Consider the following 27,164-nt stretch of genomic DNA (forward strand, 5'->3'; position numbering starts at 1 on the left):
TGTTTCACTAACAACTAAAGCCCATATGAATATTACTTACAGTTTTCCACACTGTTTCACACTGTATACCCCCAAACACTTATTTGTCATATGGGATTAGCTTCTGATGCATTTGGAGCACAAACAGTGTTGTTTTGGAAAATGAGGTACTAGTGTTAGAGGATGCATGAGTGTTTGTGTATGTGTGTGCGTTGGAGAGATGACGCTGACGGTGTTTTGGGAGCTGTGGGTGTCTTTAAGAGCTTCTTTCCCGACTGGTGTCGGTTCTGCTGCTCACTGGTAAGAGAGAGAGAGAGAGGGAGAGAGGAGGCACGAGCTGCTGAAATATCAAGGAGAAACGAGACCACGCGAGTCGTACTGGACTTTATTTATTAGGATACATATTTAGGATATACTGCCATTCAACCTGGACAACATGCAGTTGCCAAAGTCATGGGCTTGCGGTTTGACGCTGCTCTCCGTTTTCAGCTCAGCCATGTGCGCCAGTCACCGTAAGTACAGTGCAGTTCTTTGCGCTTTGATATTGGAAGTTTCTTGCGTTTTTATTTGACTCGGATGTTTGATGTTAAACGGGATCGATTCATTGACTGCAGAAAATTGAATAGCTAGCAATTTATTGACTTATTTAACATTACCTGATTTAAGAAATCCTCAACAATGTCCACGGAATTATGCAAAAATGAAAAAGATGTGATAACCATCAAAAGACATGAGGCTAGTCGTTTGGCTATCAAGGAATTTGCGTAAGATGTCAACAACCTGAATCCACATTTATGTGATTTTTATTGTTGTAGTTAGTGTTATGTATGTCAAAAAGTTTCATTTAAACTTTTACCGTAGTCTTTGTCACGTTCAGTTAGATATTTTTTACTATAATTGATTTCACGCGCTAATATACACATTGCATTGTGACGCGTGTCATAGCGCGTTTAAGATAGCGCGTTATTTAGTACTTAGCAGAGAAAAACATTGCACGTGTTGCTTTCAGCTGTTTTGTATGACTTATAATGTTACTCTAGCTTTTTATAATGGTATAATATGGACTTCTTGTTATTGGTTTCATTATTCTGACATTCCCCAACACACTCCAGTGAATGTAGTCTTCTTAGCTTTAAACAATTCAAATACATGATTGTCACTCTTTGTTGGTCCCCTCACAGTGTATGACTCACATATAGACTTGATAGGAGTGGGATAGGACAGTGCGACTTCCCCTGACTGCTGAATGTGCCTTGTATTGTGTGTATTTTCCAATACTTGATAGGGAAACTGTTCCAAATGTGTCACCTGTAGTATTAAAAGGAACCCAATGAAGCAGGGCTCATCTGTCGGTTTCATATACCACAACATTTTTCCATATATTCTGACTCAGTTGTTTACATTTCTATATTATCTGGAACTAAAACTTCCTTAATGACTTAACTTCCGACTGACGTACATGCATTGAATCCCCACCGAGGACTGCAAAAGGATATTCTCATATTTACCACAGAGATGAACCAAAACTTCCTCAATCATTCATGGCTCTGCAGTGCTTGAAAGTTGTGTTGTGGATCGGGATCGACTGACTTACATGCACTGAATCCACACTGAGGACAGCAAAAGGATATTCTCATATTTACCTCAGAGGCACCAGAATATAGCTAGAGATCTATCATATCCTTGTCAATTGTGTCAGGTAACAGAGATAATGGTTGCTGCTGTCTCTCTCAGGAGCCCCTGGCTCTGCTCTCAAAGAGGGATAACAAGAGCGCGTCCTTTCAGATCTGGTGTCCCTGGAAAAACATCTACATCCCTTTATTGTGACCACTAGACATTGGAGGGTCCCAACATGACATAAGATGAAAGTCTTATTTCACCTTACTACGGCAAACAGTGAGTCAGGGCCCAGGGACTCAGTTTTGTGAAACATGACATTGTCTGTGGACAAGATGATATTAAGAAGTCCAGCGTGATGGGTTTTACACTCAAAAGGCAGAATAAAATGAGGTCTTTGTCTTATGGTGCAATATTAATGATACGTCAATCACAGACAATTAATTATTTAAACAGTTTGCAAAGCAAATTTCCTGAATATGTGGGAGACTGCCAAACACGCTGTAGATCTCTCAATATCTGTAGTATGTACCGTGATAAACTGTACACCACCTGGACAGCCATTAAGAGAATAAATAGCCCCTTGAAGGATGATGACAATTGATATGCATATTCTTTTGCATGCATACAGTTGCTGTTATTTTATATATTACTATATTATTCAGTTCCTGTTACTCAATAGATGGATAGATAGAAATTGGTAGAGCATTGCATAAGTAAAATAAAATGTCATGTGTTTGACCCCCCAGGAACACACATGCTAATAAAATGTATACTTTGTAATGCATTGTAAGTCAATTTGTATAAAAGCATCTGCCAAATGCATAAAAATGCAAATCCTAAAATTACGTTTTTCAATTTAACGCCTTCAACGCTGCCAGAACCTTAAAAAGTGTTGCTAAACGTCTGAGACCACTACTGTCCCACACACAGTTAGAAGTGCAAATGGTGTGCATTGACCCAAACAGGACACGCATATTTATTCAGTCTGAATGCATGTCAAAGTGCTTTTCTGGTATAGGCAACCTGATTTAACATTCTCGATACAACTCCCCTCTCAGTGGGGGAGAGCAGAGTCTTGTCGGGCATTAGCATGATAGAGCCATTTATTTCAACTTTCTTATGAGGTCAAATGCAAAGGCTTTTAAAGAGAGCTCTCCTGCGGAGATGACCAGATTTCCTACAGGAATTGAGGAGGAGGGAATCTGTACTAGATTGTTTTCCGTTTCCTCCATAATAGTTTTGGCTGGAGTTGGATGGGAAATGACTGGTTCACTGCTAGGGCAGGCTTGATCTACTCAATTTTCTGTCAACTGTAAAACCAAATTGCCTACTGGTTTAACAGTCTCTTATAAGACAAAGGGTGACGATATTGAGCCGAAGCACCTTGGAATGTGGAGAAATGGCTGCATTAAGACTATAGCAGATCATATAAATCACCTTGAAAGGTGAGAGGCTACGAAGAGCTTTGACAGTGTTGTCCATATTATAAACTTGACTTCATCTCCATGCTGATTTATGCTGTGTGGGCACCAGAGCATGAAAAGATTGATTAATCGGGGCTTTTATTCAGACAAAATCAGCCTATCGCTGCATCCTCCGCTTCCTCACGTCTGTGGAGGAAGATACCGTTTACAGAATAAGAGAGATTTCACAAGAATTCTGCTGAATACTGATACTGTCGAGCCGGGTCAAAAATTATTTGTATAGCAAGTTAGTGGATAGTCAGCAGATTGTACATACTGTACCTGTGAAGATTCAGTTGAATGCCATAAATATGAATTTTCATCAACCTGTCGTTTTCTAAAATGATGACCATCGACAACACTTGTGCTTTGTCTGCAGTTATGATCTCAATCTCTTTTTGTAGTTCCCCTATGACCAAATCAGACTGCCTTGTTGTGGATCCTGCAGCATTGAAAGATTGCTAGATTATCTGGTAGAGGTATAACTTTTGATTTTACGCATTTGTTACAGTTAACGCCACTTTTAAATTGTCTTTATACATTTCTGGTCAGAGAATGAAGTTTCCTTGCAAACATTACTTTAGTGCAGTTATCTTTACAAGCACACATATAACTTTTATTCTCTGTCTGGCAAATCTTCTATTTTTTATGTTTTTCTATCTTTTCTGCTTTCACAATAAAAAACAGAAAATGTTTTAATTTTAGATCTTTTTCCAAAGACAATCAAGACCCTGTTTTACAGCATACAGATCTTGTACTTTTTACTGTATAATCTTTACTATCCGCATCGCGCCAACTAAATAAAAAATGTATCACGCGCTATGATGTGCTTCCTGAACATTGAACAACGGTCCGCGTGAATCAGATCCCGGCGCGTGTAGTGCACGTCATAGTAATTTAACGAGGCTTCGAGGCAGAATTCTTGCCTCGAGGAATTTTTTGAATCGAGTTAATCGAGTAACTGTCACGTTCGGTATACACCGGAAAGTGAAAACAAAAGGAGAACCCAAACGCAGAGGATGTATCAAAATAAACAATGTATTTAATAAGACTGAACAGAAAATACCCACGTGGGGGTAAAACAGAGGATAACAAAACACTGTGATAAAACACAAACCAAAACACGGGAACAAAAACAGGAACTGGTAACAGAGAACACGGAATACATGAAAACTCTGCACATTCAACAACGCACGCGCACAACACAGAGAACGCGAGGGCATTATAAAGACAGCACATCAATGGGGAACAGGTGAACATAATTAATCACGTAAGACACGAGTACACAAGGGAGTAGGGTAAAAGTGACAAGACACTGGGAACACGTGTCACACATACATGATGTGAAAACACACGTGTTCCCATGTAAACACAATGCTGCCATAGTCTTGCCCTCTAACATCCGACCTGGATTATAACCAAGGTCAGGCAAGACCATGACAGCCACAAAACACTGGGAACACGTGGAAGCCACACATACTATATGACTCCACATGTTCCCACACAGAACATAGTACTGTCATGGTCTTGCCAGATACACTCAGACCTGAGTCTAGTACAAAAGATCTGGCAAGCCCATGACAGTAACTTGATGAATCGTTTCAGCCCTAAACAGCCGTATGATACAAGACCCTCCACTTCATATCGGGTCCTGATCACACCGTCGGAACTTATTTTTGTGATAACAACTTATACATTATCCCTTACTTAAATTCCATACAAGATCTATTTAAACTATTTAAACCAGTTAAAATAATTGACTCTCGGATTTGTAGTTCTTTCAAAATCCTTTTAAATAATGGTTTACAAAGCTACTTTAAAGCATTTTAATAGGAACCTTACTATTAGTAACCTTTTTGAGAGTGGGTTACCCAGTATCACAAAATTACGTACCTATAGTCACGTAAATTTGAGAGTCTTTTTCGTGACACTGTCACGTTTTTCCACCTTTTAAGGAATGTATCACGTATGTCTGTTTATGTGTCATTATGTTTGACTGTTTACGTTTCTTACCATTGTCGCTTTGTTTTAGATTTACATAAAATGACATCCTTACCCAAACCCAACTCTAACCCTAACACCAGGCGACAATGGTTTAAAAATCAGAAAATATAAAAAATAAATCATGACATAAGTAACATCCTAATGCTGCGTTTACACCAACCACGTTTCATGCGTCAAAATCGCGTCTACCGCACCTGGTTTGCCGCTTGAACAGTTGGAATGCATTCGCGCATCTAGAGCGAAGTAGACATGCTGAAAAAGCAAGCGTTTGACGCGTGTCAGAGGCAAAATCCGCTTCTTGTGAAAGGGGCAAGTGCTATGCGGTTGTCTGTTTGCAAGATGGCTGATTTTTTTGCATTTATTGAGAGAGTTACCGGTTTGTATTTGGTAACCTTACTATAGGGGGAAAATAAACGGCGTCGATTATTCCTGTCTCTATAGAAATAAGAACTTGTGTCGTTTAGCTCCGGGTGACTGGTTTGACAATATCAAGCATTCCTTCAGGTTGAATGAGTGACTCCAAGTGGGGCTGCCGCCACAGCAGCAAGCAGGCTGCTGATTGGTTAACGCAGCGCGAAAATCCGCCAAAGTTCAAATTTTTCAACTCGGGTGTCAGCCGCAAATTCGCCTCAAACGCAAAATGCACAAAAAGCACCATTCACGCGTACCGCGACAGGCGCTCAATTCGTGCGAACTATATGTGCGAATAAGCCGGAATCGCGTTTTCCGCGCCAAACGCCTTATTCGCGCTGTGAAACCTCCAGACGTGCGTCAACGCGTCTTCACATTGACTTAACATTGTAATCACTTGCGCTTCACGCCTCCATTGCGGATGGTGTAAACGCAGCATAACGCAAACACCAAACCTAACCCTAAACCAAAGCGACAATGGTTTGAAAATAGGACAAAACAGTTGAGTAACCAATACGTGACAATGACACGAAAACAGAAATATGTGATACATTCACGTAAAAAGGCGGAAAAACGTGACAGTGTCAGGGAAAATGTACATGGCTATAGGTACGTAATTTCGTGATACAGGGTTGGATAGTGAGGTAGTAACCTTTTGAGAGTAAGACTTTCAAAACAATTGGTCACAATTGTCCAAATGAGTTGCATAGAAATATTTCATAGTATTTAGTTTCAAAGTAATTTAAGGGAAATGCACATTAAATTCGATTTCTCCATGACTAAGGTGCTACACAAAACAACATAAGACACGCAATTAATTGTACATCATTTAATTATCTTAGATAGACTGAAAAAATAGAAAGTTGAAAAGACCTAAAATAAGACCTCAAAGCCCCTAATACAAAGCAGTATTGTTGTGTTTATTTGAACAATTTACAATCATTCTATGTTATTTGTCTGTGCTTATAATCTAGTCTCCATAAATATCTGTCTCAGTCATTTACTTTAATGTAAATAATTTGAAACACCAATAGATTTATGCAATTGCATCAATTTTCTAAACCACTTGTACATTTGCAGAAAGGGCTGAAACCTATCCAAGCATCTTGGGCTGGAGCCAGGTAAAGATTACAGGTCTTCACGCAGTCACAACTCTAAGTAAATGTGCTAGGATTATACAATATTACCCATTACAACATGTGCAATCAACCTTCATGTGCGCCTATTTCTTTCTAATTAAAGACATGATTCACATGCACGTAAGACATGTAGATGTTAACAGGTAACTTGGTGTCAGTTTGCGTAGGTTGTTTCAGGGGAAAATTGGACGTAATTGTTGACCTGATGTATGCATGAATTTTAGTCTGCTGTTGAGTGTCAAAATGTTTTTTATTAATCTAATACAAAGGCCAGATGTCATAATTTGGTCCCTGCTCTCTCTTTTTCTCACGATCTTAGTTTTTTCTTTTGTGATGATTTGTATTGCCTAAGTTTTCATGTAAATTCTGAAGAAAGGCCATTATGGTATCTGATTCATTATTGAGGACAGTGTAGATCGATATAAAATGCTAAATATAAATGAAAATAATATAATAATATGTAATATTATCTACATTATTATTTTAACTTTAAGGCCATTATAATATATTTTTTGTAAGGTTGATTTAAATAAGCATCAGGTGGGAGGTGTGCTTACACAACGTCTAATATTAAACATACTCCACTTAAGTGCTACTCTCCTTTCTGATCTCTTCCACTATACCATATACACTCACCTAAAGGATTATTAGGAACACCATACTAATACTGTGTTTGACCCCCTTTCACCCTCAGAACTGCCGTAATTCTACGTGGCATTTATTCATCAAGGTGCTGAAAGCATTCTTTATAAATGTTGGCCCATATTGATAGGATAGCATCTTGCAGTTGATGGAGATTTGTGGGATGCACATCCAAGGCACGAAGCTCCCGTCCCACCACATACCAAAGATGCTCTATTGGGTTGAGATCTGGTGACTGTGGGGGCCATTTTAGTACAGTGAACTCATTGTCATGTTCAAGAAACCAATTTAAAATGATTCGAGCTTTGTGACATTGTGCATTATCCTGCTGGAAGTAGCCATCAGAGGATGGGTACATGGTGGTCATAAAGGGATGGGCATGGTCAGAAACAATGCTCAGGTAGGCCGTGGCATTTAAATGATGCCCAATTGGCACTAAGGGGCCTAAAGTGTGCCAAGAAAATATCCCCCACACCATTACACCACCACCAGCCTGCACAGTGGTAACAAGGAATGATGGATCCATGTTCTTACCTGAATGTCTCAACAGAAATCGGGACTCATCAGACCAGGGCAACATTTTTCCAGTCTTCAACTGTCCAATTTTGGTGAGCTTGTGCAAATTGTAGCTTCTTTTTCCTATTTTTAGTGGAGATGATTGGTACCCAGTGGGGTCTTCTGCTGTTGTAGTCCATCCTAGCCAAGGTTGTGTGTGTTGTGGCTTCACAAATGCTTTGCTGCATACATCGGTTGTAACGAGTGGTTATTTCAGTCAAAGTTGCTCTTCTATCAGCTTGAATCAGTGGGCACATTCTCCTCTGACCTCTAGCGTCAACAAGGCATTTTCGCCCACAGGATTTCTGCATACTGGATGTTTTTCCCTTTTCACGCCATTCTTTGTAAACCCTAGAAACGGTTGTGCATGAAAATCCCAGTAACTGAGCAGATTGTGAAATACTCAGACCGGCCCGTCTGGCACCAACAACCATGCCATGCTCAAAATGGTTTAAATCAACTTTCTTTCCCATTCTGACATTCAGTTTGGAGTTCAGGAGATTGTCTTTACTAGGACCACACTCCTAAATGCATTGAAGCAACTGCCAGGTGATTGTTTGATTAGATAATGGCATTAATGAGAAATTGAACAGGTGTTCCTAATAATCCTTTTGGTGAGTTTATATTATATTTAAAAGATTTTTCTTGACAGTTTCCAAAGAAAAGAGTTTTCAAATGGCATTTGTAAAGCTGAGACTCCTGATGACGTTTTTTAAAACACATTTTCTACTTTATTGTAAAACCTGATCAAAGAGGATATCTCCAAAAACATTTAGAGAGAATTAGAAAGCATGTTTAAACTTTGTAACCTTTGTAAGTATAAATGAATGTGTTTTGAAAATTCAGAAAGAACTGTGATCCCATAAATAAAATATGTCTGTGTTAGAAACCTGTTTTATCTTGAATCCACACTGTACTGCTGAAGCTGTTAGACTTATGATGTAGAAACAGGTTTGACTGTCTGCTGTGTAGTGTCATGTTCACTGCAGGCTTACACTCAAACAAAGAGGATAAAAGATAGAGCATCAGCAAAAATATAAAGCGCACACCTGCATGTCCTGCATTTCTTTTTCATTATGTTTCAAATGCCATTCTTGTGACATTTCCATAAGCCAGCCGGGGGCAGAGCATGTGCCCTGCCATCTGGGCGATGGGCTGGAAATGGCCCAACTGTCAGCATCCTGTAGCAGCAGATCCACTTCCCCTGATGTGATATTCAACAGAAGCTCATAGGACAATAACCTCAGGCATTCCCTCACCCTGTCTAACATAGCGGGTTAACGATGATCTGTAGCCTTAGGAGTGATGTCAAGGCAGGGGTTGATGCTGCTTTGAGAATAACAATTATAGAAATCACATCACAAGTCAAGCAACAATGCTTATAATAACACACTGCCAAGTTTCACTAGAAAGCTAGAGTGAGGGAAAACATTTTTAAATAATAAAGTCTATTACCCTAATTTGTTAAATCGAATGTAGAGTTATAGTTTTAATACTATAGGGTGTTAATATGGTAAATCTAAAGACAGCAACACATTACAGTACATTTTATTTTCAAACAGTTTTTAAAAGCAGTATCATCTATCATTCCTAATATAATACTGTTAAGTTTTTTTTTTTTTAATCTGATAACTTTACAGTGCAAAGATCTTAGGCCACCATGCCAGAATTAGATTTGTTGTTTTTGCAATGTTATAGTGATCATATATAATTGTTTCTCAGTCTCTTTAATAGAATACATCCAGAAAATACAGGAAATGTGTATATAGTATTAAAACTGCAAAAATGTAAGTCAAGTTTTTAAGGTTGTCACGATTTCGATTTAAAATCGAAATCGATCGAAATTAAGTCATAACCTCGAACTTCGAATAAAAAAATGGGATCGTCGATGCTGCCACGCCCCCATTTCACGTCCGGTCGGCTTGCCAAGCGGGGGAAAATAAACTCTCAGAAGTGTCTTTATAAACATCCATCCAGCGGAACGCGATTTATATTTTAAACACGAGGGATGTATTGCTACAACTCCTTGAAATGCATATCATAAACAGGATTACTACCTAGTGATCTGTCTTCGGAGTTGGGACAGAGCGCAGCTCTCTGCACGTGCACGAGAGAGCCGCCAAGATGCAGCGGGTTATATTTTAAACAAAAGGTATAGTTTGCCTCAGCTCGCATGAAACTCATAAAACTGAATAGGTAAGGATTATTACTTAAGTTTATGTTTAGACTTTGGACAGATGCGAGAGCTCGTGCACGTGAGACAGAGAAAAGCGCAGCTGCTTATGACGCACTGGTTTTATTTCAGATAATAGGAGTCCAAGACGCGCGCATTAAGTCTATCTGCATGCAAGAAGGAATTCTCTCTCTACAAGCTCTCTTGCGTAAAGTAAAGCCCACAAACCCCCATGCGAGGAAAAGCACGCAATGTGCATGTTAATGTGAAACTATAATAGTTATAATAATAATAATAATAATGAAGGCATATAATTTTTTGTCTTAAAAAATTCTTTAAAAAATCGAGAATCGAATTGAACCGTGACATCAGAATCGAAAATGTAATCGAATCGAGGATTTGGAGAATCGTGACACCCCTACAAGTTTTTAGGGTAAACTCACCTTTGTACTCCATTCTGCACAAAAAAATAGAGGTCACACTAAACACTGACGATGCCTGAAAAAGACATTTAGTTCTGAAAATTTTTATTTTTGTACATATTTCCTGCACTGTAAAAATACTTTGCAATTTTTGTTGAATCAACTCAGATTTACAAGTCATTTCAACTTACTATAATTTGTCTTTACTAGAGATGAGTTGTTATAACTACAGGTGAGTTGTTATAACTTATAAAATTAAGTAGACTTTTCTAAACTATATTTTATAAGTTGTGACAACTCATCTTGTAAATCTGAGTTGATTTAACAAAAAAATTAAGGCAGCAAAGTATTTTTACAGTGTGTATTTTCAGTTTGTATCTTAATAAAATAGATTGAAAAATAAATAGGCCTATGGATGGACACTAAAACTTCTAAAACTTCTAAAAGTCTGGTGGTGGTGGCCTAAGACTTTTGCACAATACTGAATATGACAGAAACATTTTCCTTAGGGTGGGTTGCACCAACAAGGATTAGGCCTAAATCTGGTTTAAATCAAAGCTTATTTAATAATTCCGTTGCACCAAACTTTAAACCTGTTTAAAAATAAACAGGTTTAAATTTAAAGTGTCATTTTGATCCACGTTTAAATCTTACAGTAAATCTAGATTATCTTTAATCCTGTTGCTCCATTACTTTAAACTCCGTTTTAAATCTCAGTGAGGGATTAACTTTAAACTTGCATATGAGGAGGTTTAAATATGTTTTTTACGATTAAATGTCTGGCTAAATGATTAGAAACACATACCGCGAGCGTGGTGGCCCTATTTAAAGATGCGTTTATTATAACATCTCAACAAAGTGAGTTTGGCGGCTCAAAAAGATTATTAACAGCACCGGTGACAGCTACCGATGCTCGTATGTGCTTCTCCTCTGTCACGCGCGCTCCAGTCAGACGAAGGACAGTGAATGTACGGACACACGGTGGCGCTTCATGACAAATGCGTCGACACATCTTGTTCATTATACCACAATATCTGAGCTTTGCGATATTTCCTGTCACAATATTTCCTGATCTGTTAATTGTTTTAAAAGATTGTCAAATGTTTTTATTTGAATCAGACCTTTAGATTAGCCTACCGGTGTATGTAGGTGATTTATAATACAACAATTACATTACCTTTGCTTGCATAAACTGTTTATTTCCTTTTTGAATGACAACGTCAACATTGTTGCTGTTTAATTACACCGGAAAATTAAACATGGCGGACAAAATAAATCGCAGATGAAGGTTTTAATACAGTTTAAAGGTTTAATCTAAGATTTGTTAATCTGTGTTTAAATTTAAGTGGTGCAACACAACTCGAATTAAAATTAAACTGGGATCAACAAACCCTAGATTAGCTCTAAACTCTGCTTAATTTAATCCTTGTTGGTGCAACCCACCCTTAATGTATTATACATTTAAGTGCTCATTAAAAATGATAAATATGTTAACATCTGACACAACTAAAAAGCAAACTTCCAATGTATAACAACAGTATAGATATTTATAAACAAAGTTCATGGTATAAATATTTATAAACAAAGTTCATGGGATGCTTCAGTACATACAAGCAAGTTTGACTTCATTTCAATCCAAAAGCCATGTTGGTCTCCTCAGACTCTTCAGACATGACATTTTATAAAATACATTAATTTATCATGAATTCTGTGTAATTAAACCTAATAGGCAACTAACCAACAGCACTACTTTGTATAACTTAATATGTTTTGCTTAATTAAAAAATAAATTTTAGAACAGTTTTTGTCATAAATTTTCTTTGAGGGGGCCGCGAAAGAATGCACCGTACACAAGGGGGGCCGCACGCGGAAAAAGTTTGAGAACCACTGGTAACACACAAGCCAGATGTCCTAATATTTTTCAGGCTACTTAAAATTCTTTTTTTTTGTTGTGATGATTTGTGTTGCTTCCTGGAATTTGTTTCAGGCCTGGCTCCAAGTGGAGTTAAATACTGGACAGAGCACATGTTGGGTTATATTAAGTCTTGCGTAGTGTTTTTTTGCTGCTTTTTCTGGACAAAGCCCGCCCACGAGCTGTTTGACCGACATATTCAACAACCAATTACAGTTTGTTTCGTCTAGCATCATGTTTTGGACTCCCCACAATAACGAGCCGTCTTGCAACAAGTCAGTTATTGAAATAACCAGCCGCAATCGAGTAGCATCTAAATAAACAACACTACTCATCACCATAGAACAACGTTGTGCACTTCATCAACAGCCACACCAATGAGACACTCCCGGTAAACATCTGTTTGAAGCATATCTCTCCCCTTTATAACACCAACAAGCAATTCAGAAGAACCGAACTACCTCAAGCAAAACTCTTGGACGTCTTTTAGAAAGTCTATACCGCGAACTTTGCATATTTTTATAGAATCCAATGTTTAGCTGATCATGATAACTGCCCATTATTATCCACGTGAACACGACTGATTCTCTTCCTCAATGGAACGTCAGAGCTTTGTTTTCCAGGGACCAAAACTAATCGCGACACTCGCGTCTCGTGGAAATCCGGTTTATTTCAACCAATCAAAATGACTTCGACATTCTCACAAAAGTTTACGAAAAACATCAGACGTTTAGCCAACAGTCTGTGGGCGTGACGTCTGAGGCTGAGACTAGGTTATATTAAACCTATGCTGGGTTGTTGTTAACCCAACCATGAGTTGACACAACCCAGCATTGAATTAAAACAACCCAGTGCATGGAGTGCATCCTGGTCTGTTTGGGAATATCAAGAAAATGTCAAAAAGCCATAAAAAGCATGGCAGGTGTTGTAAAATTCTTAGCTGTTAATGAGCTTCCACTATGTGGGGATCAAGAAACATGTGACAATGAAAAAAATACATCGATAAAATTCAACATTCCAAAAAGTTAATAACGTTAGCTGTAGCAGTAGACATGTGAGATTCATTTTAAAGAAAATAACAGTTGAAATGTAAAGAATAGTGTACCTCCTAAAGTTGTCTGTGTAATTATTTTAATTCTTCATCTGATTATTTCTCTTATCCCATGAGACAACTATAATGCTTGCAACCTCAACACCCCCCTCCAAAACTTGCATCTCTAAAGCCGGGCCTGATTTGTTTTTATTCTAATGCTGATGATTTTCGAGTTTTCTAAAGATCTTGCCATCACAAGGTCTGTGCTTTATAACAGAAATTTGTATTGAATTCTGCCATACATCACTGAGCGTATTTGATCTTTCTGTGTTGTCGGGTTTCTTGTTTCATTCATTCATCTTTTAGAGCTTCTTCTGAAGTATGACAGTGTTCTCATTTAAGCCTATCATCTCATACAGCTAAGCATCAGCTATATTTAAATAAATCAAGACATAGTGTTCATCATGATTCACATTATAGAGTTATTATTTGTAATCACCGTTCTCTTTTAGATGACAAATACATGAAAAGGCAGCACACCTACCTGAAACATCGGATTTGTTTCTGGAACAAAGACGGACAGAAAATAGAAATCTTTGCTGGAAGACAGAAAGCAATTTGATGGCATTATTGAGTCACATCTCTTTGTAGAGTAGTATTTGTTTTGGTGAAGTGCAGGCTGTCTAATTATGGACAGAGGGATGCCAATCTCCTGTATGTGAACAGAGGCCACAGAATAACGCCTGTTCAAAAACCATTAGGAGGAAATGCTGACAAATAATGCTACATGATAGGAGCCAAAAAGCAGCCATGTGAAAGAAAGCAAGCTTTATGAGAGCGGACATTCAGTATAAATCTAGCTTTCAGATTTTAGCTTTACAGCTAAAAAACACAGAGCAGTTTAATTGTGTTTATTTAAAAAACATGTAAAGTACAAATTTTCATTACTATTTAATTATTTACAATTTTACGATTACATTTATTTTAGCAGGCTCTTTTAAAGGAACCTACTTCTTTACAAGCCATCTTCAAAAGTAGGAATTGTATCCACTTTTCCTGCATAAATAACAACGTGCTTTAGACCTGGCATTGACTTCGATCTGATAAACTATGTTTATCTGGCATGACTTAAAGGGTACATACCATGAAAATGTGACTTTTTCCATGTTTAAGTGCTATAATTGGATCCCCAGTGCTTTTATCAACCTAGAAAATGTGAAGAACAACCCAGTAACTTAGTTTTGGTAAACCATTCTCCACAAGCATGTGAAAAAATGGTCATTGAAAATTTGTCTCCCTTGGTGATGTCAGAAGGGGATTGTCATGGATCTGCTTATTTGTTTACTGAACTTGAAGTAGTTGAGAATATAAAAGTTTTCTTTTTGAATATATGTGGTACTACTTGCATTAAATAACTTTATTTCTACCTTCAATTTAGATTTTGAAGCAGAGTTTTCAATGTGATCTTTCACTTGACCCTAGTGTATATTCATTTATTGTATTCTGAACATCTTGAAATACTTGGCAGGATTGAGGTCTGGCTGTCTTTAATTATGAGCAGCAGTGTTCATAGGGTGTAACATGCTGTTTTACAGCCTTTGCGAGAGCCTCATCAACAGCTTGGGTGATGCTAAAAATTAACTTGGCCAGGTTTCCTGATGGGTGACCTTCTCCTGATCAATTTAGCCGTTGTCTTGACAATAGGGCTCCTGTAGTTTTCTAGCAAATATGACAGACTTAGCATAAGCCTCTTTAAATATGACTCTGCAATGTCACTGATAAAAATGGAAAAATATTGTATGATTGCCTGCTAGTGTGTGACATATGATATGCGTCAAGATCTTTGTGACAGACTGAGGGGTCTTGCTACATAATAATGTTTATTAAAGTGATGATTAAAAGAGACAATACTAAAACTATATAAAGAGCATACTGTAAATGAATGGCAGTTATAGGTAGGGTGGCCATTCGTGCCAGCTCCGCCGGACACGTCCCGAACATGTTTTCGGGTTCGTTCTCCGGAAGTCGCGTTGGTCGACCGCATACGTCATCAAGGTTTAATATTTCGGGTTTAATTTCAGAAAAGCAACCGCTACATTTCAAGGTACGAAGGAAACTACAATTATGGTATGTCTTAAAATAAATAAATCTTAATTTTCTAATGTATTTTTACTCAAATGTGAGAACCTCGATGACGTATGCGGTCGAACAACGCGACTTCCGGAGAACGAACACGAAAACATGTTCAGGACGTGTCCGGCGGAACTGGCACGAATGGCCACCCTAGTTATAGTTGACTTTGCAAGAGCCTCTTTCATGAGCCCTGCTACATTTTTCTATTTAGAATCACTGAAGAGAATAACTTATCAAGACATTGAGCGATGCGTCTATTAGGCTTGATCATGCATGTCTGTCACTAAAAGTATTTCTTTGCCATCATGAGAAGGTCAACTGTGTATATGGGTTGCCTTTGGAATAATGTTCTCATGCTGACTGCTGGGGCAGTAAATATTGTGCCTTTGAGTAGGCACAGCATTAAGCATCTTGTTTTGGACATTACTCCATACATCAGGTCAAGTATTAGTTACAGTGACCACACAGCTGTTTAAAAAAAACTTACTAACATTCCTTGGCTATTATCTGGCAATGCTTTCCTGGTACAGGCACAAGTGAATTAAGCTGGCAATTGTTGTTGTGTAGTCCTACTAAAAACAACATGGAATTACACGTATGTGTTAAGCAGACAATTTTATTCAAAGAGACTTAGAGGGTATACAAAATTTGTGTTGGCGTGATGTTAAGCTCTACGAGTTAAGCCTGTCTTTCTCCTTATTTTTCATCTAGTATTGCTGCGTCTAATCACTTGAACTAAAAGTAGACTGACACTGTTTGTAGATTTTGCTGATACAATTTCAGTGACAGCAATGAGCTAAAAGAACTGAACTTGTCATTCATTGTTAAAACTGTAGAGGAGGAAGTACAGACTTCACAGCTCGCCTGTCAACACTGTTACTGAGTCTGCTAATAGGTCCTTTATACACAGCACGAAACTGAATGCATCATTTATAGAATTTCATAAGCTTTCGTCATTGTTAAAGTAAACGAATACTGTCCCACTTTACCATTTAAGCATCAGCCCCAGGCTGGTTTTTGCTGCTACACCAAACACCAACTTTTTGATGTTGGCTAATGTTTGTACAGTACATACACTCACCTAAAGGATTATTAGGAACACTATACTAATACTGTGTTTGACCCCCTACTGCTCAGTGCATAAATGTTGTAATTTTTTTTTTACGTGTACACAAACGTACATGCACGGTCGAATGCACAGCTTTGCCAAGCATCGTTTATTTGCCTCGTACATGTACACAGATGTTTGACCCATGTGCATTGCTACCCAGTCTCATGAGGTTTCGTGATATAGTCACGTAGTTTTTTGATTCTTTTTTCTTGATATTATCACGAAATTCAGTGTTTTTTCGTGATCATTTAACAAATTCCTGTTTTTGTGTGATTATCACGTATTGGTTACTCAACTGCTGTTTCCTATTTTTAAACCATTGTTGCTTTAGGGTTGAGATGGGTCTGTCTGCGGACCGCAAGAGAGGGGCGTGCCGTTAAGGGGCGTAACTTTTAGCAGGGGGCGTAACCTTAAGTTGTCCAAGTTACACAGAACCACGCGAGACGTCAGGACGAGATGTTGTCATTCTGTCTTCTCTTCTGCCCGCATAGAGATACGGTGGCTAAAGGCGTTATTAAAGTTGCTTATCCAAGCGCCCTCATGTTTGTTCGTACCAATTTTAATGGACGGGAAGCCGACTGACGAACATCCTTTTCCCGTTGGTTCGGCTACGACACATGTTAAGAAGTCACGCCAGGGGCTGAATTAAGGTCGACCGTTTCAGGTAAGCTCGCTAACGTTAGCTAACTTATGTGTTGTTAGCCTAATGTTAGATTTGTGAAGTCCGTTCTATGATTACACTTATGATCAGTAACGAGTAGTTAACAAAATGCAACAAATCTTGCATGAGTTTCATTGTTCACCTATATATTTTCCTATTTATGATAGTAACGTTAGATATTAGTACATTAGAATCTTACAGTTATTCTTGTAAGTTGTCGACATTTCAAATGACAGTTTATTAATTAATGACCTATTAAACGTCATAATAACAGTTAAAGGATGTGTGTACTACTGTCTCGTTTTTAATGTATCTCTCTCAAACCCTATTCTGTTTAAGTATGGGTGCCATTGTATATTCTCATAATGTAAGCTTATTTTAAGTACAAATGTAAAATATGTTTGTTTATGGTTATTATTTTCACAGCTGCATTGATGTGAAGTGATGCAGTGGACAACTTGTGAGGGTGATACCATCCACATGCACATTAACTGTGATGCAGAAATACAATAGGAGGATCCATCTGTCTACACTTCAAAATCACAACTCAACCTTAAACAACCCATATCTGTTATGGTAAAACAATGTGGCGGTTTTCCAGACAGGACTTATACTGTTCCCGGGCTAAAATGCATGTTTGAGCTACTGTAAGAAAACACCTTGTACTGACACATCTCAACATATATCAGTGCCATTGTTTTGTTTCAAGATGCACACCAGTCTTGTTTTTGTAAGGTTTGTTTGTAAAAACTAAAATGTCCTAATAAGTGCCCAGTCCTGGTTTAATCTACCATTGCTGAACAAACCTGTGTCTTGAGATCTACTGTCCTGCAGAGTTCAGCTCCAACCCCAATCAAACACACCTGAACCTGCCAATCAAGCATTTCAGGGCAACCTTAAAATTATAGTCAGGTGTGTTTGTTAAAGCTGGGTTGGAGCTGAAATATGCAGGAGGGTAGATCTCCAGGAACAGGGTTGGTCACCCCTGATCTAAACAAAGGGTTTCCAAACTGTGTCCTGCAAAGTTTAGCTCTAACCCTAATCAAACACACCTGAAGCAGCCAATTAAGTTCTTACTAAGCATACTAGAAACTTACTGGCAGGTACTCTGATGCAAGTTAGAGCTAAACTCTGCAAGACACCGGCCCTCCAGGACTGAGTTTATGCACCCCTGACTAAGCCCTGCCTGGGAAACTGCACCAATGTGTTGAGCTGGAACCATTGGACATTACTGCTGCTGAGAAACAACCACATTTCTCAGCTCTACACAGGGTTGACATTGGATGCATTATTTTTATAAAATGCATTCATGTGCACTTTACCAATACTGTACATACATCAACAGCTTCCAGCTATACACTTGGGATCAGCTCCTGATGCCTCTCATAATGCTGTGTTATAATTTATTGCAGGGTGATCTTGCTGAAAGGATATTTTTATAAACCTTTACAATCTCACCAGTTGTTACATGTTGTGGATAGTTATTTTTATAAACCTTTACAATGTCACCAGATGTTACCTGTTGTGAAAAGTTATTTTTATAAACCTTTACAATGTCACCAGATGTTACCTGTTGTGAATAATTATTTTATAAACCTTTACAATCTCACCAGTTGTTACATGTTGTGGATAGTTATTTTTATAAACCTTTACAATGTCACCAGATGTTACCTGTTGTGAATGGTTATTTTTATACACCTTTACAATGTTACCTGTTGTGAAAAGTTATTTTTATAAACCTTTACAATGTCACCAGATGTTACCTGTTGTGAATAATTATTTTATAAACCTTTACAATCTCACCAGTTGTTACATGTTGTGGATAGTTATTTTTTAAACCTTTACAATGTCACCAGATGTTAGCTGTTGTGAAAAGTTATTTTTATAAACCTTTACAATGTCACCAGATGTTACCTGTTGTGAATAATTATTTTTATACACCTTTACAATGTTACCTGTTGTGAATAGTTATTTTTATAAACCTTTACAATATCACCAGATGTTATCTGTTAGCCATTTCTTATAAAACCACTTGAGCTCTGTAGATTCCTCTTAAAACTTAAAAAGAATTAAGTCTTTGAAAGTTTGCAAATGAATTTCATCTTGGTTTAATAATACATATTAAACTGTCTGAGGTGCACATTTACTTAAAAAAAAGACGAAATCACCCTCACTGTGTAACAGTTCACGATTTAAATATTGGTATGCCTCGGTACTTTAATAATTTTAGATTGGTAAATATGTCCATATATGCCGTATATGGCCATATTGTCTACCCACGTTAACAATGACGATGGATGAGACAATATAAGACCATCCGAGCGTCTTATGAAGCTTCCTCCGTGCCCTCAATTTAAAATATTTACGGCAGTAACGTTATTTGTCATTACGCTAAAGTTGAAAGAGAGCTATATAAACAATCGTCTTACTATTAAACTAGCTATCGGATGTGCCGTGTCAGTTTAGCGGAAGTCGGACATCTCGCGGGATTCTGTGTGACTTGGACAACTTTAATTTCCGCCCCCTGCTAAAAGTTACACCGCTTAACGGCACGCCCCTCTCTTGCACTCCGCAGACAGACACTATTGTTAGGGTTAGATTTGGTGCTTGCATTAGAATGTCACTTTATACATTGGTATACTATTTTTTTCTGATTTATTTTTTATATGTCGCCTGGCATTAGGGTTAGAGTTGGGTTTGGGTAGGGATGTCATTTTATGTAAATCTAACCGAAGCGACATGGTAAGAAAATAGGACAAAACAGTTGAGTAACCAATATAGAAACAGGAATTTGTTATACGATCATGAAAAAACGCGGAAATATCACGAAAAAAGAATAAAAAAATTACGTGACTATATAACGAAATTTCATGAGACTGGGCTGTGCATTGCGACAAAATGCTGGGCTACATACTGTACATTCTCTTAAGCGCATACACGACCTATCCAAATCTTGATCATGTCCTTTTCTAAGTGAACACTTTGGGATTGTAATGCCACATACACTGTAGTGTAGGAATCCAACATGTAGCCCACACCAGTACAGACTGCCAATGCTACAAGTGTTACATTTGGGACAGTGCCACAGCCTTAAACATGCAAATTTAGGATAACAAGATGAGTTTTGACTTCATGGTGACCTTGAGTCAGACCTGCAGAAAAAGACTGACACAGTCAGACGCTTTTTGACACGATGGTGACCAGAAGTGTCCTTGTTAATGTGCTGACTATTTGAGATGTAATGAATTCAGCCAGCATCTGTTTGTGCTGTAGTCTGTGACAGCGAGAGTCAGTGCTGTTAAAGATGAATAACTCGCTCTCGACATGCTGATAGAATCACATATTGAGAGTTTACATTTCCCAAGTATAGGAGTGAGAAAGCTATTTATGCTCATCTTATTATCCCTATGATTGACACCATCGACATTAAGGTAATACAATTAGGTGGGTAACAAAAACGCATTATCATAGAGGGCCCGTTTGACAATTAGGGTGGAAATCCGGTAAGAGTGAATTGCACCCACTGTTACACTGATTTTTTGCATGCACAGTCTGCATTATTTTAGTGACAGATTCACTAACGGTATTATGATAATGAGATAATGGTGCACACGCTCACAGAATTAGAGATAAATCTAATTTGTAAAATGCAATTCCTGATCTTGCAGGTCTCTTCAGAGTGACAGGTGGTGAAGCCTGCTTTAAATAGAAAGAAGGCATGTTTGCAATAAAATTAAAAACAATTATTTGGAGAGCCCCTATTACGTTGCTACAAAGAATGCTATTTTGTATATTTGGTGTAAAGCAATGTGTTTGCGTACATTATTTGTACATTATTGTTGCACCTCTATGCCCCGTCTTTCTGAAACGCGTCAATTTCTACAAAAGCTCATTGTTCTGAAAAGCGTGGTGTGCTCCGATTGGCCAGCTATCCAATGCGTTGTGATTGGGTGAATACCTCAAGTGTGTAACGGAAATGTGACGCTCCATATCAAATTTGGAGGATCAGTTCCCAGCAGGAGATAATTTCGTCTTTACTGCCTCATCAATGCGAGCCTGAATCTGATCCAGAAAATGCAAATGACCAAGCTGATTGATTAACTTTTGCAATAACAATTTTGAGTAGAACGTAACAGATTGATAAGGTAAGGATACTAAAACATAAAACCATGTCTGCATTTGTGATTGTAGAAACTTTTGAGTTCATTGTAGTCTTAGAAAAGATATTTCAGTTGGAGACGAACCTCTCGTCATTGTAGACTTTGAGATTTATAACTTTGCAGATTGTTAACATGTACTAACACAGTTAGACACAAAAAAAAAATAATGAAAAGGAAAATACGGACTCTTTAGTTAAACTGTATTGTGGGTACTTAGTTAAACTGGGCATAACTCTGTAAACCTTTGGATGTGGCAGAGTGCTGGTTTAAACTGTGCAAGTTATTTTTGTATATTTTAAAACAAAAATCTGACATATTGTCAAGTATATAGAAACTCACTTCTGATGGGAAAACTATGGAGCCCCTAAGGGGACATGGAGCAAAAATTAACATTCGTTTTTTTAGTCCAATGTCACCTTAGGGGCTCGGTAGAAAACAGAGGTCAGGAGAAACAGATTTACAGCCATACACATTTATGAACACCATAACCAAACGCAATACTAACTTGAAAGAGCCTGATTTAAAATTTGTTTTGTCAAATTTTCAAGCAAGCTAGAGTACAGTGTTTTTGTCATATTTTTCCATTTAATAGGACTTTTAAGTATGATAAAGATCGATGAAGTCTCTGAAATATAATGGGTTAACAACCAAAACAAGCATTAAAATGGTGCAATTACACAATGTAACAATATCACAGAAATGCTGAGGCATAATCCATGAGGAGCTCTAATGTATTACAGCTGATGGGTAATAGACACGACAGGGAAATAAGATAGTCAGATATATGAACACAGCCTGATCCTCTTCATTCGAGTGTTAAATCAGTATTACCGACATCTGTTCATATACATGATCTGAGTGCAGTCAAGTCAGGTCACACTGAGGCTTTTTGCAGCAATATGAAATCATTTTACCTCATCTGCACTCCGCCCTTGTATTTCATCATTGAGCTGAAAACATTATTCAACTCCCTCTTGCCTGTTATGGTCACCATTTAAAAACCAAATGGATTTACTAAATGAACACTGCTTTTGACTCACAGATGGCTGGGACGCAGTGATTATTGTAATTGCTTGGCTGCCAGTTTTGACTGTCCTCACTTGCTCTACACCAGATTAAAGTTTCTTGCCATGCATTGGCATAGAGACGTGGAACAATGGGGAGATCTGCTGCTCTGCCTGATCCTGGATCAGTGGTCTGTGAGTGCTCACTGGCACAGATCTCTATACTCATAATCTGCCACTCCACGCTGGAGGCACAGTAATCCTAAACTGCGCTCTACGAGCACACAGAGATGTGCAGAGCCGCCAGGCTTTCTTTGAAAGATTCTTGTCTTTGCCTCTAAAGTGCTCTTAAGATGAGGAATGTTTTGCATGTTTTGTAGTCGCAAGTAAACAGGTATACTGTAAAGCCATTCCTAGATTTCCTAAACAAAGATTTGCTTATGGCTAGTGATAGACCGATATATCGGCCGGCCGATATATCGGGCCGATATTTGCGAGTTTTATGTGTATCGGCATCGGCCGATACATGGCTGCCGTGTTTGCCGATTTTTCCGGCATAATTTACAGACAGAGTGCTGGAACCCGCAAGCGATTGCAGGTCATGTGACTAAAAACAACCAACCTTTTCACGACAACATTGAAAGATCGGCTTAACAGCTGATCATAGCTGAACAAAGTGGGGTTTTTTCATCTCTATGGGGCGGTTTCCTGGACAGGGATTAGACTAGTCCTAGACTACAATAAATGTAAGAACTGTGCAAACTAATAACATCTGTTTTTAACAACATGCCATTTTTTACATAATTTTTATGATGTAAATTGAGTGAGCAAAACCAGTATCGGCTCCAAATATCGGCTCAAGAAAATCGGCAGCCTGTATCGGTCATCGGCTAGGCTGATGAAACAAAAATCGGTATCGGCATCGGCACTGAAAAATCCGTATCGGTCGATCCCTACTTATGGCCCTATTTGTGATTTTTGGTTTGTTTGCCTACTGTTCCATAACAAAAATCTAAACACCAATTGCCGACAAACACATACATTTGATGCAGTTTTACTTACCGCCTGCGACTCATGACCCAGTTTGGACTGCCCCATTTCAACGAAATCCAGCTTTAAACAAGCACACACACACAATTAAACTGCTACCCCAGAAAAACAAATTATCTACACTGTTTCCATACTTGGAAGCTGAACAATTAAATTAAAATTCCCTCAAAAACACACTTCTCTGGTGACATTGATTTTGTGTCAGCTCTTGGTTGGTGTGTGCATGCACTATTCTGAGTGAAGTACCCATATAAGGACTTCCACTGTACTTCCAGCACTGAAATTGCCCACAAAAGAACGCTTTAAATGAGTCAATAAGTCAGAATGCATGAAATAGCTTTAGATCACCCCTTTAAAGCATTTTTCAAGTTAGACTACACTGAAAAATGATTCTGTGGTACAGCCCCATTAACCCTTTTCCCAGTGTGCACTGGGGCATGAATAATTGATATAGATGTCATGTTAGACCGTTTATCTAGTTGTTTGAATTGTTGTTGTTGATTTTGTTATTTAATTACTTATTGACTTGTGATTTGCTGGGGATGGGCTTGTTCCTTATCTTAAATTGTTAATTGATTGTTACTCTTGTTGTGTTTCATGTAAGTGTTATGGTCTCTAAGTGTGTGTGGTCTTTATTTTCTTGTCTCACAATAGCTTATCTTGATATTGTTATTAGTTTGAGACATCAAGCACCGAGCTCTCCAGGTACATTTCTTATAGAAAACATCAGACGAACCACATAATACTAATCAATTTAAACTTAAGCAAAAGATGCTTTCCTTGACTTAATTAGTTTTAATGGGTATTTACAACAAGTATGGCAGCTTAATGTTTTAAGCTCAGTAAATGCATCTACTTATAATAGATTAAACTCATGCTGCACTAACTAATTCAACTGCACTAAATAAAGGTTCTTAAACTTCGCAAAAGTGTGTAAACTTTTTTTGTCAGGCTGTATGGGTCTACTAAAGGGACACTTCATTTTTTTTAAATATACTCATTTTCCAGATCCCTTGTGAGTTGAACATTTGGTTTTTGCCGTTTTGGAGTCCATTCGGCTGGTCTCCGGGTCTGGCGCTAGCACTTTTAACATAGTTTAGCATAATCCATTGAATCTGATTAAACCATTAGCATCATGCTAAAAAATAACCAAAGCGTTATTTAACACTTGACTCTTCTGTAGTCACATCGTGTACTAAGACCGACAGAAAATTAAAAGTTACGATTTTCTAAGCTGATATGGTTAGGAACTATACTCTCATTCTGGGGTAATAATCAAGGACTTTGCTGATGTAATATGGCTGCAGCAGGCGCAATGATTTTATGCACTGGCCGAAAATAGTCCCCTTAGTAACTTTCAATAGGAGGGGACTAGGGATGGGCATTCGATAAAATTTTTTTAGTCGATTGTCGGGAGAATTAACGATCGACTATCGATTAATCATTAATATTTTTATAATAAAAAATAATTATTTAACTTTTATAATTCAAAAATGTTGAATACAAAAATACAGCGTGTTTTCCTCCATGAGACCTTTATTACAAGATCAACTTGTGGCAAACAGTTAAACTACATTTAGTTAGACAAACGGAACATATATGCGCTTGAATATGTGGTGCTCTAAAGCAACGGAACCTGCAGCTGCGAGCCGAATTCTTAAACAGAGACCTCATTTGTTCCAAAAAATCATGACCTCTTCATGATTATTTTTTTTAAATCAAAACGGAAGGCCACAGATAACGGAGTATGGTTTCAAATATTGCACCCTGGTGGTAAAATGTTGAATTGCTGCCACACAGTGAAATTCATTTAATTGCTTCAAGACACACGCTACGCTAGGCAACGCAACCTGCATTAGATAAGAAAAAGTATTCGATTAATCAATAACAAATTAACGTCATCGATTAAATTCTTAACGATCAATTATCGATCGTCGATTAATCATGCCCATCCCTAGAGGGGACTATTTTCAGGTGCTGCGTAATATCATTGCTTCCATAGATTCAACGGATTATGATTTTAGCTATGCATAAAGTGGTATCGACAGACCCGGAGGTCAGCTGAATGGATTCCAAAACGGTAAAAATCAAATGTTTAACTCTAGTGGAGCTGGATATTTTCAAAAAAAGTGAAGTGTCCCTTTAAGAACCTTTGACTTCCACAAATCCTTTATGTTACAAAAATCTTTTGTTTAGTGGAAGTAGGGTTCTGCAAACTATATTGACGGTTTCATCAGACACATGCGTGTTGTCACGGTTACGTGCCTGGCCTGAAGATAGGTTGTTTAATGGTCCTGACCTCTTTAGACAAAAACATTGTGCAAAATAAAAATGTTTCAGTTTCCTTAAGACAAGAGGAGATGGCATACATGGACCACAGCTGTGCAAAGAGCTGTGCAGAAATAATCAACTCTAGAAGAACATGAAATCCATCTATAAACAGTTAACAAATAAATCGTTTTTTTTTTAAAAAAAACACATCACTGCAAAGAACCAATTCAGAACCTTTATTTTTATGAGTGTGGAAATTGAATGGCACAGTTACAAAATTGAGTCAAAACTCAAATTTCTGAATACTGTAGATTGTTAATAAATTGCTTTTCTCTGATGAATGAATTTAGCCTGATAGCATTTTATGAATAAGAGGCTTTCATTTCAAAATGGTTTTCTCCGTAACCCTTAATGGCGGCTCTCAGGAAAGTGATGATGTTGTCTGGATTTTTGGTGTCTTGATATCTGCAAAGCTCAAGAGAGCCTGGAAATAAGATCATGAAACACAGAGAAGTCCCGCTAGGAGATTAAACCACTGTAAAGACTTTGCATATGTATGAAGGTCATAAGTGGTTATCGCTTAGCGTGAGGTTAATAGCTGAACATATGTTGCTTAAATTTAAAGGTAGGGGTTATCTGAAGCAGACAGAATTTCATCTGTGAAAATTTTCTGAGATTGTAGTTTCTGACCTTATGAATTTATGTCAACTGATGACTGACGTTTCATTATGTCTATACAACAGCTACTGTATCAATATTTTGTGCCTTGCGTCTCATACTGGACCGCAAATTGAAAGTATGCTTGAGTGTTTATAAATGACTTTGAGGAATGCAAGAGCAGTAGTGAGCTGACCAAGAAATCCCATGCATGTGCAAATATTGATATTCAGTTGCCCTTTCACATCCTGCTTTCTGCTTTAAGGCCATTGCTTGCGATGCAAAGTAATTTATTTATTTATTTGGGGATCTGTGACGAAAACCACAATAATTGCAGTTGAACATCTCTAATAGACACACAGAAAAATATTAAGGATCAACATGCTAATTAAATTAATTTTGTTTTTTAGATGATGATTAAAACACTATTTTTCACAGATCAAAATGGCATGTATTGTGTGTAAATGGGTTTCAATGTAATTATGCCCTGGAGTCATTAGATGTTTTTAAATGATCAGTTTACCCAAAAAGTGACTTCTGTAAATAATAGTTCACTCAAAAAAATGCAGGGTTGTTTTAAACCCATGCTTGGTAAATATTGGACAGAACACACTGCTGGCTTAAAAACAACCCTGCATTTTTGATGGATTGTACTTTTTCTTTTTTTCTTTCTTTTGACTCTACATTGCATAGCTTCAAGCTTCAAAAAGGATGCGAAAGTGTACAAAATGTCATTTTTTGATGAAAATGCCTTACTTATGCAT

The 27,164-nt window shown here is 37.8% G+C and overlaps 1 protein-coding gene and 2 long non-coding RNA genes across 3 annotated transcripts in view; 2 read left to right on the forward strand and 1 right to left on the reverse strand.

Annotated features, from left to right (window-relative positions):
• The first annotated feature begins 246 nt into the window (after positions 1 to 246).
• cntnap5a (contactin associated protein family member 5a) overlaps positions 247 to 27,164 on the forward strand; it is an 87,258-nt gene continuing 60,340 nt past the window's right edge. Inside the window, exon 1 of the mRNA XM_055215087.2 lies at positions 247 to 491. Within this exon, the coding sequence (XP_055071062.2) occupies positions 416 to 491 (76 nt within the window). The 5' untranslated portion in view covers positions 247 to 415. The remainder of the gene's footprint in view (positions 492 to 27,164) is intronic.
• LOC129448885 (uncharacterized) lies at positions 16,931 to 19,159 on the forward strand. Its single transcript, XR_012358314.1, has 2 exons — positions 16,931 to 17,261; positions 17,685 to 19,159. It is a non-coding gene; the product is annotated as an uncharacterized lncRNA (long non-coding RNA).
• Positions 18,586 to 19,840, reverse strand: LOC141350259 (uncharacterized). Its single transcript, XR_012358315.1, has 3 exons — positions 18,971 to 19,840; positions 18,805 to 18,929; positions 18,586 to 18,702 (listed from the first exon to the last, which is right to left on the reverse strand). It is a non-coding gene; the product is annotated as an uncharacterized lncRNA (long non-coding RNA).

This window comes from Misgurnus anguillicaudatus, chromosome 17, assembly GCF_027580225.2.
Source record: "Misgurnus anguillicaudatus chromosome 17, ASM2758022v2, whole genome shotgun sequence".
Taxonomy (NCBI): domain Eukaryota; kingdom Metazoa; phylum Chordata; class Actinopteri; order Cypriniformes; family Cobitidae; genus Misgurnus; species Misgurnus anguillicaudatus.